The sequence below is a fragment of the Melozone crissalis genome, unplaced genomic scaffold, assembly GCF_028551555.1.
Source record: "Melozone crissalis strain CALT ecotype California unplaced genomic scaffold, PUWL_Pcris_2 ptg000006l_1, whole genome shotgun sequence".
NCBI classification, from domain to species: Eukaryota; Metazoa; Chordata; class Aves; order Passeriformes; family Passerellidae; genus Melozone; species Melozone crissalis.
The window spans coordinates 38945912-38958573 of NW_026535784.1; the positions used below are offsets into that span (position 1 = coordinate 38945912).

The 12662-nt window shown below is 44.2% G+C and overlaps 1 protein-coding gene across 2 annotated transcripts in view; it reads right to left on the reverse strand.

Annotated features, from left to right (window-relative positions):
* Positions 1-9540: 9540 nt before the first annotated feature.
* The window catches only part of PPP3CA (protein phosphatase 3 catalytic subunit alpha), a 170684-nt gene continuing 167562 nt past the window's right edge, over positions 9541-12662 (reverse strand). For both annotated transcript variants that reach the window (XM_054292703.1, XM_054292706.1), the window contains one exon: positions 9541-11281. In XM_054292703.1, coding sequence (XP_054148678.1) covers positions 11088-11281 — 194 coding nt within the window. In that variant the 3' untranslated portion in view covers positions 9541-11087. The remainder of the gene's footprint in view (positions 11282-12662) is intronic.

Below are 12662 nucleotides of genomic sequence, written 5' to 3' on the forward strand. Positions count from 1 at the left end.
GCCGTGGATGCTCCGGCCCTGGCAGGGCAGGGGGTGATGGCACTGCCCTCACCGGGGCTGTGCTGCTGCCCCCCGAGCAAGGTGGTGCCCATAAAGAGTCTGGTCTCTCTGAGTGTTTTTGCTGCATGTTCAAATGAATTGCCTGTCATGAAAAAAAGAAAAAGGAATTACAGTTATTTTCTTCCCAGGAGGTGCGATTCAGTTCAGGGAAGGATCCCCTTAAAGGATGTACCTTGCAAACCTTTGTTGTTCTGAGCTACACTCTGTGAGACTGCAGCTCCAGGAGAAGGCTGTGGAAGACAACAGGCAGCCACCACCAGGGATGGTGGCAGCTTTTGAGGACAAGGTCCTCACCAAAGGCCTGGAAGTCTGGGTAATCAGCAGGAATTATTAACTTGGAAAAGAGCTCTAAGATCATTGAGTCCAACCACTAATCCTGCACCACTGTGTTCACCCCTATCCACATCCCTAAGTGCCACATCCACACAGCTTTTGAACCCCTCCAGGGATGCTGATTTCCAAGGCATTGCATCCCTCAGTTCTCAGCAGCCACTATGGATGTGATCCACTGATGGAGCAGCAGCCTGCCTGTAACCAGGCAAGCCCATCCTACAACAGACATCGCAAAGATTTTAGTACCCAAGCCAATCACAAAACTCCAGGGTTTTATTCCTGTGATGTACAAATGCTCACACAAGCATGACTTAATTTAATTTTCAGTGCTCAGCAGAATGCATTTTTTGTTGCATCTCAGCTGTGTTGCAGAGATAAATGATGCGTTTAGTCTTTTGACAATTTTGCTAAAGCTTCATTCCCAGCTGATCTCTTTCAAATGATGTATATTTCAGGGATTTTTATCCTTAATTAATCTTTGTTATAAAAAGAAAACTAGGAGTTTTGGAAGAAATGCATTTTCTGCTATTAAAATAATATTTTCTCTCATTCCTCTCTTATTTCCTTCCATTCCCTGAGCCTTGGCCTTTCACTGCCCTTGCAAACAGGCAATCCCTGAGACCTTTCCAGTACATTTGATACTGCAGGAGACTGGAAATATTTCAGAGCCAGGAAATAATGACAGTTATTCCATTAGATACAAAGATATTCCTCCACAAGCCTCACTAAAAAAGCATTACACCGTTAATATTATTACCTAAAACTCCCTTCTAGCTCTAAGCAGCCCAGATATCCCTTTGTCCTGCTGCTCTGCACTGTATCCCTCTCTTCTCCTGAGAACACCTTGGCAGAGTCTGCTGAACAGCACAGAACACTTCTGCCATAACACATGTGCTCTCTTTGTCCTGATGCGAGTCCCAGGGACTGACCGGGCAGCTTCCACAGGCTCAGGTTTTCTGCAAACACCTGCAGTGTGCTCTGAGCAGGTGAGCTCCTGACCTGGCTGCTGGCTTTGGCTTCCCTGCAGCACATCCTCACCCTACGGGCTCATCTCTGGCCTCCTGCTTCACCTGAAGGAAGTGCAGCCAAGGGCAGGCAAGGCTGCCGGGCCAGCAACAGCAGGAGAAGCAACAATGATGCTCCCCACACATACACTTCTCACCTCCAAAGTGCTGTTTACTGGGCTGTGCTCTGATACCTGAGAAATTCTGCCTCAGTGAGCTGCAGTTACCCCTCCCAGCCCTCTTGGAGCAGGTGCTGTGGGGATGGGCTGCAGGTGCTCTTGGTGCTGCTGCAATTGCCACACAGGCTGAGAGGCTTTAAGCCACCGGTGGGTCATCTCTGTGCTTCAGCTTTCCCAGAGAGGGACTAGAAAGTCCCTCAGACTTCCTCCCTCCAGACTTCCTAGGAGAGAGCAGCCAAGAAATTCAGAGGAAGGGCCGGATTACACATGGGGACACAGCAAGGGAGGGAAGAGGCAGACAGAGCAATATTCCACTTTTACATCTTGTCTCTTGATAACTGTGTGATACTGAGACAATCTAAATGCTGGAAAAAAGATCATATTCTCTCTCCAAAACACCTGTGCTGGCTAACATACATCTATATACATATATATATATATACACACACACACACACACACATCTACATATGTAACTTCTTGGAGGCAGAGCCTGTGCTGACGCTACCTTCACACTCCTGATGAAGCTGTGAGGAGCCAGGAGTAATTCTGATGCACTACACACAAAGGTGAACTTGGGTTAACTGTGTTAAAAAACAATAATAAAAGCACAGTCCACAGGAAGTGGAGAAAGTAAAGTATTTCTACAGATAGTTTTACTTAAAGCTTCATACTCTGGGACTGGCATGGGAGCAAAGATGCCAAAGAGCAGCCCAGCAAGAAATTCCAGGCAGTGCAGAGCAACTGTCCATTCTCTAATAGTGCATTAATATCTTTATTTTACTGGCTAGCTATACCTTAATAGAATAATCACTATAGATTGTAGAATGTAGAGAGGCCTGGGTTGGAAGAAAACTCAGTAGTTCCAACCCCCCCCTGCCATGGTTGGAATTAGATTCCAGTAGATGTCACAGCACATATTCTCAGTCATTATGGAAGACCACCCCAGAGGTGCTCGTTCACAAGGATGAACCCCTTGAGTTTCAGACAAGCCACATGATGGCTCTGGTGGTTTTAACAGAAAACATCATTTAGGAGCTGCCAGCCGAGCCACAGAGGGAACCATGGCTGGGAAGCTGGGTGAATCAGGACCACAAGTGATGACACATTGCTGCCCCCATTCCCCACTGGGAAGCTGCAGACAACACATCCCCAGGGAGCCTGGGCCTGCCTGCTTTTATACCCCTTTGGGTCCCCACAGAAGCAACTTGCTCTGACTTGGTGGGCTGGATGGCATCTCCTGGTGCAGGCTCTGCCAGGAGCTGCTTCCCTGGCAGTGAGCTCTCCCTGAGCCCTGGCAGCAGAATCAGCAGTGGGGCTTTCTGGGGACGGGAATCCCTGCACCCCCTAAGGCCTGTGTGAGTCATAGAGCTGTGAGAGATGGAAGGTTATTTCTGGATGTAACTTTCTGGACTGAGGGAAACACTGCGGTGTCAGCACCCAGCTGTGCTTTTAGGAGGTGAGTTGTTTGGCAAGTCTTGCAAATCTATTTCCATATGCAGGCACACGCATGAATCACTCCTTACAAGAAAAAGCTGCAGGGGTGAAAGGGCCAAGACAAACTTTGCTGGGAGTGAAGGCAAAACCATTATTTTTTTTCTTCACTATAAATAAAATAGCCACACAGAGGCAGGAGAGGCCAGAAGCCCCCTTTCTCCCTTACCCAGAGCTGATCCCTCTGCTTGTTTTCCCCAGCAGCTCCCCAGCAAGGATCAGTATTATCACCTATTGATGCCAACCTACTTCGGCAGCAACGTCAGCACTTTTCACAATGTGTCTATAGCTTATTGCCAATATTATTTCCCCATCTGCTAAGAGAAAAATTATCTTCTTCCCCTGTCCAGTCACTCTTTCCCCACAAATATCAGTGTTTTCCTAACACCACCTATTCCCAAGAAACAAAAACAGGAACAGTTTATAGGAACAAAAAGCTTGAGCCCAGCACGCAGGCAGCATCAGTGACCCAGAGGATCTAGGAAAAGGAACCAGGGGCAAAATGGTGGCTGTGATAAAGCTAAAGAAGAAGGGACAAGAGGGGAAGAAAATAAGGAACAGGAAGAGAAACATGTGGAAGGACTTCCTTCCAGCAGCGATCCCTGATGCCCCTCAGTAACCCCAGTCTCCCTAAGAAAGTACAAACCTAGGAAAAGTCTCACCTAGTCTCACCAAGGAAAGTGGACAGAGGCAGATGCAAAAAAGGAGGCATGAAACAACTTACAATGCCACAAGCATTTCTTGCTTGGCTAAATTTCTACTTGCTACATCTGAGGATCGGCATCTCTAACTTCCTCTCCAACATCAACAGTTGTGATCTTCCCTCCATCTGGCTCCTTTCTGCTTCAGCTTTCATGTGTGCGTTCCTCACATTGATCCTTTGGGCCTGTTAGCCCCACAGTACTGCAGCAGACAGCCCCTCACACACATTGTGGTCAGTAGCTCCTTCAAGATTTAAATCCTTGCATATGATTATGCTTAGACCAATCACCCTGTGGTTGCTCCTGATTTATATAAATTTCTGTACTTATATACTCTCCAAGTATATTTTCAAAACATACCACCCATTCAGAGAGCTGTTAAAGAGCACTGCTAATTTGACAAGCAAGCAAATGTGGTATTTTTTATTGTGGCTAGGAAAGAAACTTTTGCAATTTCCTGGAATAAGTGCTGTCAACTCTTAACTTCTTCTGTCTCAACTCCTGTAGTCCTTGTTTCCATACCCTAAATCTCATTCTTGGCTTACCTTCCACAGTCCTTTAGCCAATACTTTAGACCTCTCCCTTACTGTCATTGCATCATTTCCCACTTATTTAACCTTGCTTTTTCTATTCAAGTGCCTGGAAAAGTTTTCTGCTGCTTTTCAACCATGATCAGCAAAGATAACTCAGCTGGACTCATGCTGGTTTTCACTGTATTCCTAGACTTCACTGGTCATGTCCAAATTACTTGGCTAACAGGTCATTTTTCCATTCCTTGCTAGCTTTTTATTTTTCTCTGACATGGATAGTTGCAATCCCTACCTTACAAGGCTAATTGAGATTTAAGGTCCTCATAATTCCTGCCCTCTTATCCTGCAGAGAACACAGGCTTTAGCCAGTCATCCCAGCTGACTTCATGGCAACTCCCTTGTACAAGGTCCAAACTCCCTAGTAATGCCATCCTTGCACTAAGGTTGAACTGATTCAACTCTTCAGCATGTAATAAATTTATCACTCTATTCCACAATCTGTGCTTCCTCCTATGCCAGGGCTCTGAATCCCAGCTTGTTCCTTATCACAAGTCTGCCCTCCAAAACTTTACTTTCCATGCCATTGCCTGCTTTCCTTTTCTACACGACTGCCTTCAGGTCAGCACCTGAACTCCACTATAAATTTTAAGTGCACATCTAGTCTCAGGTGAATTTTATCAGCCTAGTTTCTGTCATGGCCTACTCAGAGCCCTGGGAGCTTGGTACAGCTTCCTTACCTCATCATCTCAGACTCGCAGTGTAGCACTGCTACTACCGTCTCTTCTCCTCGCTGCCTTGAAAAGAGAATGAAATAAATAACCCAATCTCTCCTCTCAGTTCCACTACTCATTCCTTTCCTTTCTCTGGCACTCTGGTCCATGGCTGCAGGGCCTTCTCAGTCCATCAGCTCTGCAGCTTTCTTTAAGCTCAGCCAGAATGTCAGACCCATATTCCCTTCAGAGTGGTCTTGCTCCTCAGAGAAATGCAGTCTGACTACAAAGCTTATTAAATATGTACTGAAAACAATAAACAACCAAGTGACAGATAAACAAATCACCTCCTCCTCAGGCAACCTTGTCAGAAGGTTACTTCTCCCTCCCCAGGGAGGCACAAGATCTCTCATTTATGTGATAACGTGCAGATCTGCACCACGGTAATGACTTTATACACATCACATGCTTCAGGGCTTCAGCCACTTGCTTGCTGAATACAGGAAGGAAATATTTCCCTCTGTAAAAATTTGGTGAGATTTTTTTCATGACTATTTCACCTTCTGAAGGATCAGCAGTAGGTGTGGACAAAGCACAGGAATGGACAAAGAATGGAGAAGGTCCTCCCTCTTGCAATTGATACTTACCTGGATAATCTGGCAATCAAATTTATTACCAGACCTGGCAAACAACCATTAATCCAGTCTTTCACTGTTCTCTCAGTCTGGCAAGGCATTCATTTTCTCCTACCTTCTTGGATCTGTACCTTAGTATATCTCAGCTCTGCACTTGCAATGTCCCTCTGCTCCTTCTGCTTTCTGAGGTATGGCTCTCATCTCTTCAACTCACAATGCCAGAAATGTCTTCACTTGTCTTAAATTACAGGCATATATTGTGGAAATTTAATGGCACATACAGGCAACCAACCAGATGGAGTCTTTTCCCCCTCACTCTCCACTGGTGAGACACACCTGGAGAGCCATACCCAGGTCTGGGCTCTCCAGCACAAGACAGACATGGACTTCATGGAGTGAGTTCAACAAAGGAACACAAAGGTGATTAAGGGACTAGAAGACGTGAAGAGATGGAGAGAGCTGGGACTGCTCAACCTGGAGAAAAGGTGATAAGTACTTGATGGGGGGAGTAAAAGGAAAGAGCCAAGCTGTTCTTGGTGAGGCCTGGCAACAGGACAAAAGCCATTGGACACAAACAGAAATTCAGCAAAATTTTAAATGTAAGAAAAAGCCTTCTGTACTCTAAGAGCTCTCAAGCACTGGCACAGCTTGCCCAGAGAGGTTGCAGAGTCTTCATCCTTGCAGATCCTCAAGACCTGACTGTACATGGCCCCAGTCAACCTGCTCCAGCTGATCCTGTGTGAGCCCATCTCAGCAGTGCCTGCAGGCCTCAGTGACTCTCAATGCTGTAACACAACAGCAGTTATGATCCATGCCAGTCTCCTCTGGCATAGAACACTGGGAAATTAGCCCAGGTCACAGTGTTCAACTGCTCATTTAAAGCAAAGGAGATTATTAAATAGCCAAATGCTGAGAGCAATGGGCTTGCTCAATCACAGCATGGTCAGCGGCCTTGGCTGCCTCAGGAATGTAAAAGCTAAAATATGAAACAACCACCTCTTGCTCAAGTCCTGCTGCTGTAAGAATTGCCTAACTGGTGTCCAGACCCAAACTTTCATCAGACAACCATGCCAGGCTTTGCCCAAAAGGGAAGGGGGGTCGTGGGGACTCCCAGAGCAACTAGTGATGGCCACAAGTGGGGCTGCACAAGGAGCAGACACTGTCATGTCTGTCACCATGCCTGCAGGCTTCCCACTGGTGGCTAAATCAGTCCTTCAGCACAATCTTTGCCAAGTTACTTTACCTAAAACAAGCTTCTGACAGGGATGACAGAGCCAAGGCAGCCCTTGCCTTTGCAATCATTGGCAGAATACTGCCCAGAGCACACAGCTATCAGTCAGACTGATGAAACCTGGTGTCACATGTCAAACTGAAACTGCTCTTGAGTTATTTAAAAAATATTTTAAAAAATCAGGGCCTCACAAAACTTTTTATTTTATAAAGTTCAGCAGGCCTGATAGTGCAACATCAGCTCAGCAAGACAAAAAACCCCAAGCCCTATCTCTAGCTCCATCAGCTCATCTTTTTTTACTGCCAGGAAACTGGCTACAAGCCTGAACATTTACATATAAAAATGTGCATGTAGACATATTTTCCTAAAATCATTGAAGACCAAGACGTCTCATCCTTTTGCATGCCCAAAATGGCCACTTTTAATGGGATTAAACATAATTCCAAAAGCAACTAAGAAAGCAAACTGAAAACTATTTTTCAAATGGTTGTTTTGGTGCTTGTGGTTTTTTAGCATTTGGAATAGCTGATTCTCACATCTTTCTCTTAGTCAAAGAGGTGGGAAGACTCATCAATCTGACTAATCTGAGCAGCAGTATCTTGAAAAAAGAAGGGAAACTGATTTCTAAGGACTAAAATTGTAAATTCAGCTTGCGCCCAGAAAATGCCCCTAAATTTTCATTATTTTACACTCTGAATGCCATTTCACTAAAAACTTAAGCTAGGGAGGAGAGAGGTCAGGACTCCTCTAGAGGCTTCAGAAGAGAAAAATGCTGGAAGAATTCCAACCTGTGCAAAACAGTTGGCAACACTAGCACGAGCTTAAGTAGGGTTAAATCTACTGCAGTTTTGGAGGAAAATCCAGAAAAAAAATTGAATGTTGTCTTCTGCAAAAAGATACACTAAGAGTTACTGCACTTCGTGCTTAATAACTGTTGAAAAGCAGAATTATGATAGTGCAGAAAATATAAGACACTATATAAAATACTATCTCACACAGCAAGATTCAGGTGGCTAAAGAATACAGGAAATCTCTCAAGTAGGCACCAATGATGCTTTTGGCATTAAGGTGGGGTATTCAGTAAGAATAAGGAAGATATCTGTACAGGGAGACACAGTCCCGTGCATGACACGTCCCTGATGAGACCACAGAATCCAAAACTCAGCCTTCAGTGGCAGCAGGGTTTTCCTTCAAATTCACCCACAGTTTCTTCTGCATTAGGAAAAAAAGAAGGAAAGCTGGAAGAGATCGGATGCCCTGAAAGGAGACAAGTTTTGGAAATTGTTTTTCCAAAAACAATTGGTCCTTCCAGGAACATTTGAGTATAGCTTAGACTATCCTTTGGAGCCATGCAGAAACTGCCCCTCAGTAGGATGGGCAGGGCTTGCTTCAGGAAGGAGCCTGGCCATCCTACCTGGATGCACAGGACACTGCTGTTTTGCATGCCCTGGACACTTTTCATTCTTCTGACATGCAAAAAGTTCCAAAACCTCCTTTGTGACCAGATACTTTGTACATTCCCTGGTGGATCACTCATCCTGGGCTGACTTGCTTATCTAATAAACTTGTCAGCAACTACAACAGACATTTCCAGCCTCACTGCTGATTGGTATCATGGACCTTTTGGGTTAAATCTACCAACTGAGAGCCTAAGCAGTCACTGCTGAGCAGAACCCCCCCTTCTGTACTGTCAGACTGGCTGGTGGAACTGCCAGGGCCCAAGTGAAATGCAGGCAGACAGCATTTCAGACTGTGCTGCCCAGCAGCGCTGCCGTGCAGCACGGGGCCTCTCCAGAGCAGGACTTACCTCAGATAACCTGCAGTGCTCAGGGAGCACCCAGGGCTCAGCAGGAAAGCCAAGTGGTCACGCAAAGTGTCACTGTCCCCTTCTGCACACAGCGTGCTCCTGAACCAGAGGGACAAACAGCTCCACCTGGCAGACGAACACACAGACTCTGTGCATCTGTGCTGCACCTCTACACAATCTGAAATGAAAAGTTACATCTGAAATAGTCCCAGATATTATGAAACCTCTTTAATTTTGCCACCTGTCGTATTTTGTCAAAATTAGCAAGAGCTAAAGTGGGAAAAACATATAAGAAAGCAGGCACTGAGCCTATATTTAATAATGGTACCTGAAAGGAGGGCTAAGGCAATACCCACATCATTGCACCATTTGGCATCATTTGTCAGCTCTTCGCAGCATGATGGACTTGGGAAGGATGCTGAGCACAGTTAGGGAGAAAATGAGAAGGCAGAGCTTTGACAGTTCTTCTCTGACTAAAAGAGAGAGCATTTGAAATAAAATTGTAATCATTGTAAATGATACTTGTTGACCTTTTTAAACACTCCAGATAAGGGGAAAACACACTTTTTTCTCTTGGGCACTCTACTTGTGGGGTACATCCCACTCATTTTAGTAAAAACCCAACATTCTAACCAGACCTTGGGGGAAGTCTGCAGAACTGAAGAACTGACAGAAGTCAGTAGCTGGGTAACACACGGGTTTATTTCTCGATAAAGAACTGACCTTGAATATTGAAACAAGCCACTCATCTCTTACACCAGCGGTCCTCTCCTGCCCACAGCAAAAGAGAGCAAGAAGCACACGCGCGTGGTGCCTGTGCGCTTCTGCCACTCAGACGGCAAGAAAGGGCAGGATGCTTAAGTTCATGCACATTTTTATTGAGTAGTAATATAAAATGCTTCTTTCATTGTTACAAGTGCATGCTTTGATTGCCAACATTTCGAAGTCAAATTACAAAGGCAAGGCTGTAGGCTGTAGTGAATTACTTGGGCACTTATACAATTGTTAAAAAATATCAATGGACTGTTTTGTTTCCTTTTCTTTTTTAGAATGAACCAGTTGAAACCCGTAACTGATATACAAAGGGAAAAAAGTGAAAAAATTACACATTTTGTGGCACATGACAAAACAGAACAAAATGACTAAACCATTATGACATTAACAGTTATCATGCATTTAGAATTTCACATGTAACTACAAACTTATTTAAATTTCACAAGGTTTGCTAAACATGCTACCCATCTATATGTGCACTGACAAGCTTATGTTAAAAACTTTAAGAATACTCTCCCCCCTTAGATTTTTCAAAGCTTTTTTGATTACAAAATTTCAAAGGCATTAAGCATTTTCTTTTTAGAGAATATAAAGTACGCCGGTATACATACATTTCCAGTATAAGTCAGACCACTAAGCGCATTACAGTCCCATACAGGCCTATACAGCCATTTTTTCTTAAAAAACATGCATAGGCAGATTTTTACAGAATATAGATGCTTTTCACTGCACTTAATATGGTGTCTTGTTCACTATACTTAAAAATGCACCACTCATAAATATTTAAATTTAGCAAGCCACAACCAAGACTTGTTTTACCAAAAAAACCCCAGAAAACCTCCCAAACCAAACCCCCCTAAATATAAACAGCAAAAAAAGATAAATGTTATTATTCCAGTTTTTTTTTAACAAAGAAAAAGATAATTGCTGCCAAATTAGTAAGGTAAGTGTTATATTTAAAGAAGGGCATTGAAGCACACTAAAGAAACCTGAGGTAAGCATAATCTGTACAAAATTAAACTGTCGCTCTCGCTCGCTCTCTCACTCTCTCTCTCTCTCTTTTTTTTTGGCATTTTAAACAAATTTCCAACTTTTTTTTTTCTTTTTTTCTCTATATTTTTAAAGAGTGCCTAATTTTTTTCATAGCCATTGTCTGACAAGAGTAGCAAAACATTATCAATAAATAGTCCTTATTTAGTTTGTACATTTTGTTAAAAATGTTTCGATGTTGTAGATGTTGAGTGCTGCAACTGTAAACGTACAATAGTTAGTAAGAAATTAAACAAAGTTTTCATGTCCAGTAACATAATAAAAGGCCTTTCAGTAACATAGCTAGACGTTCTCAATGCAGTAGGAAAACATGTTCATTCCCCTAACTTTGCAATATATACCAGCATGAGCTTTCATTTTTCTACAAGCATTTAAAGGCATATCCAAAGGAGGTGTGTCTCCCCCACCCGCCCTCCCACCAAATTAAAGTTGACGATCTCTTTGTTGATGATTTTTGTAAACTGAATCCAACACCTGGCCCCCAGAGCAAACAAGCTATTATCAGAGGCAAGAACACCCCAGTGCTGACGTGCAGCAACCCCATCGCGCCCTGCAGCTCACCCCCCCTCCCGGACAGTGGTCACTGGATATTGCTGCTATTACTGCCGTTGCTGTCCGTGCCATTAGTCTCTGTGGAGATTGCCTTGTTGATGGAGTTAAGGTTGGCATCGGATGGCACGTCTCTGCGCGGAGGCATTCGCTCATTAATTCGATCTAAGCCTTTGGCCTCTTCGAAGCTAGTGATCTTATGCTGGGGTGAAAATCCTTTGATAGCTGAATAAAGGATTATTGAAAAATAAAATTAGCAAGTTAAAACTCTCAGCAGCTTTTCCCCCAATTTAGCAACAAGTGCAGGAGTCCTTCTTTGGGAAGGCAGCAAAGAGAAGATCTGACACCGCCACCAACTCCTTACCACGCTCAGAAAGAGCTGGGGCTCACCACCACTGTCCCTTCCAACACAACCATTGTTTTCAACATTATCAACTTCCAGTATTTTGTTGTCCACTGAGGCTCTGCTCAGAACACCAAGACGCTGACAGGAAACTACGGTTTGCACTTGGAACCATGCTGAGGGCACAGCTGTGAGCTGGTGAGTTGGCATTTGCTGTCACCACTTACAGCCTTATGGACACTGTGCCTTGTCCTAGTGCTCTTCCATCAGGCAAAACTCTCACCTGACTGCCAAAGATCATGCAAAAAGTGCTGGCTACTTCCAGATGGTGATGACATGGTGAGGCCACTTTGTGGGATATACATGAAAGCTAGGGAAGATCTGCAGTGACCCTACAACAAGCTGCCTTCTGTTCTCAACACAGGTGAGCTGCTTGTTGATTGCCTGGGGCAATTATTCTCCCTGATACAACCCTGGACTCATAGAAAGCAGCTTGAGTCAAATGGCAGGAGCACTGTGCAACACGGATCAGGGATATTGTCATTTTGGAACAGCTATACAGTTTAGCTCAGAAAATGCACTGACAAAAGACCAAAGTTCCAACTGAGGATTTATGATCTGCCCTTTAGCAGCGATTTTGGTGAGGTCATACCAACCTCAGAAGGAAGCCACAGGCCAAGGAATGTAGTCACAGACTGCGATTTTTATTTTATTCTCTAACTGAAGTGTTGCAGATCTTTAGATTTAAAGCAAAAGAGAAAAAAGGCACAGGAGGCAAACAGCAGGTCACAGCCCCATAGATCAGCCTTCTGTGTCTTTTTTCTCTTACCTGTACCAAATCAGTGCACTGCACTTCCAGAACTGGAATTTCTGCTAGGCCTCTATCATAACATGCCACAGAGCAGAAATGGTGCTTTAGTACCAGGAAACTGCAAACTCCCTGGGGAGAAAATGGTAGGGGAGTTTCAGGGATCCAATTCAGTACTCCTTCTCCCCTTTTCTCTTCTCCTTACCCCCAGATACTCTCCTTCCTATGTGCAGTCCCAGTTCTGGACAAGCTGGTAACTTTGTTAAAAAAAAAAAAAGCCTAACACAGCCAAAACCCCAGAACATCCCTGGTACCAAGCTACCACTCCTTGTATTTAGTGGGGAGCAAGAAAAGGCAATTTTCATGCTGGTCGCACCAGCCTTTCCTGTGAAAAATGATAGATCCTGCTTGCCTCAGTATTTAGTTCTTTAGCCAGTTTCACAAATGTTTCATTG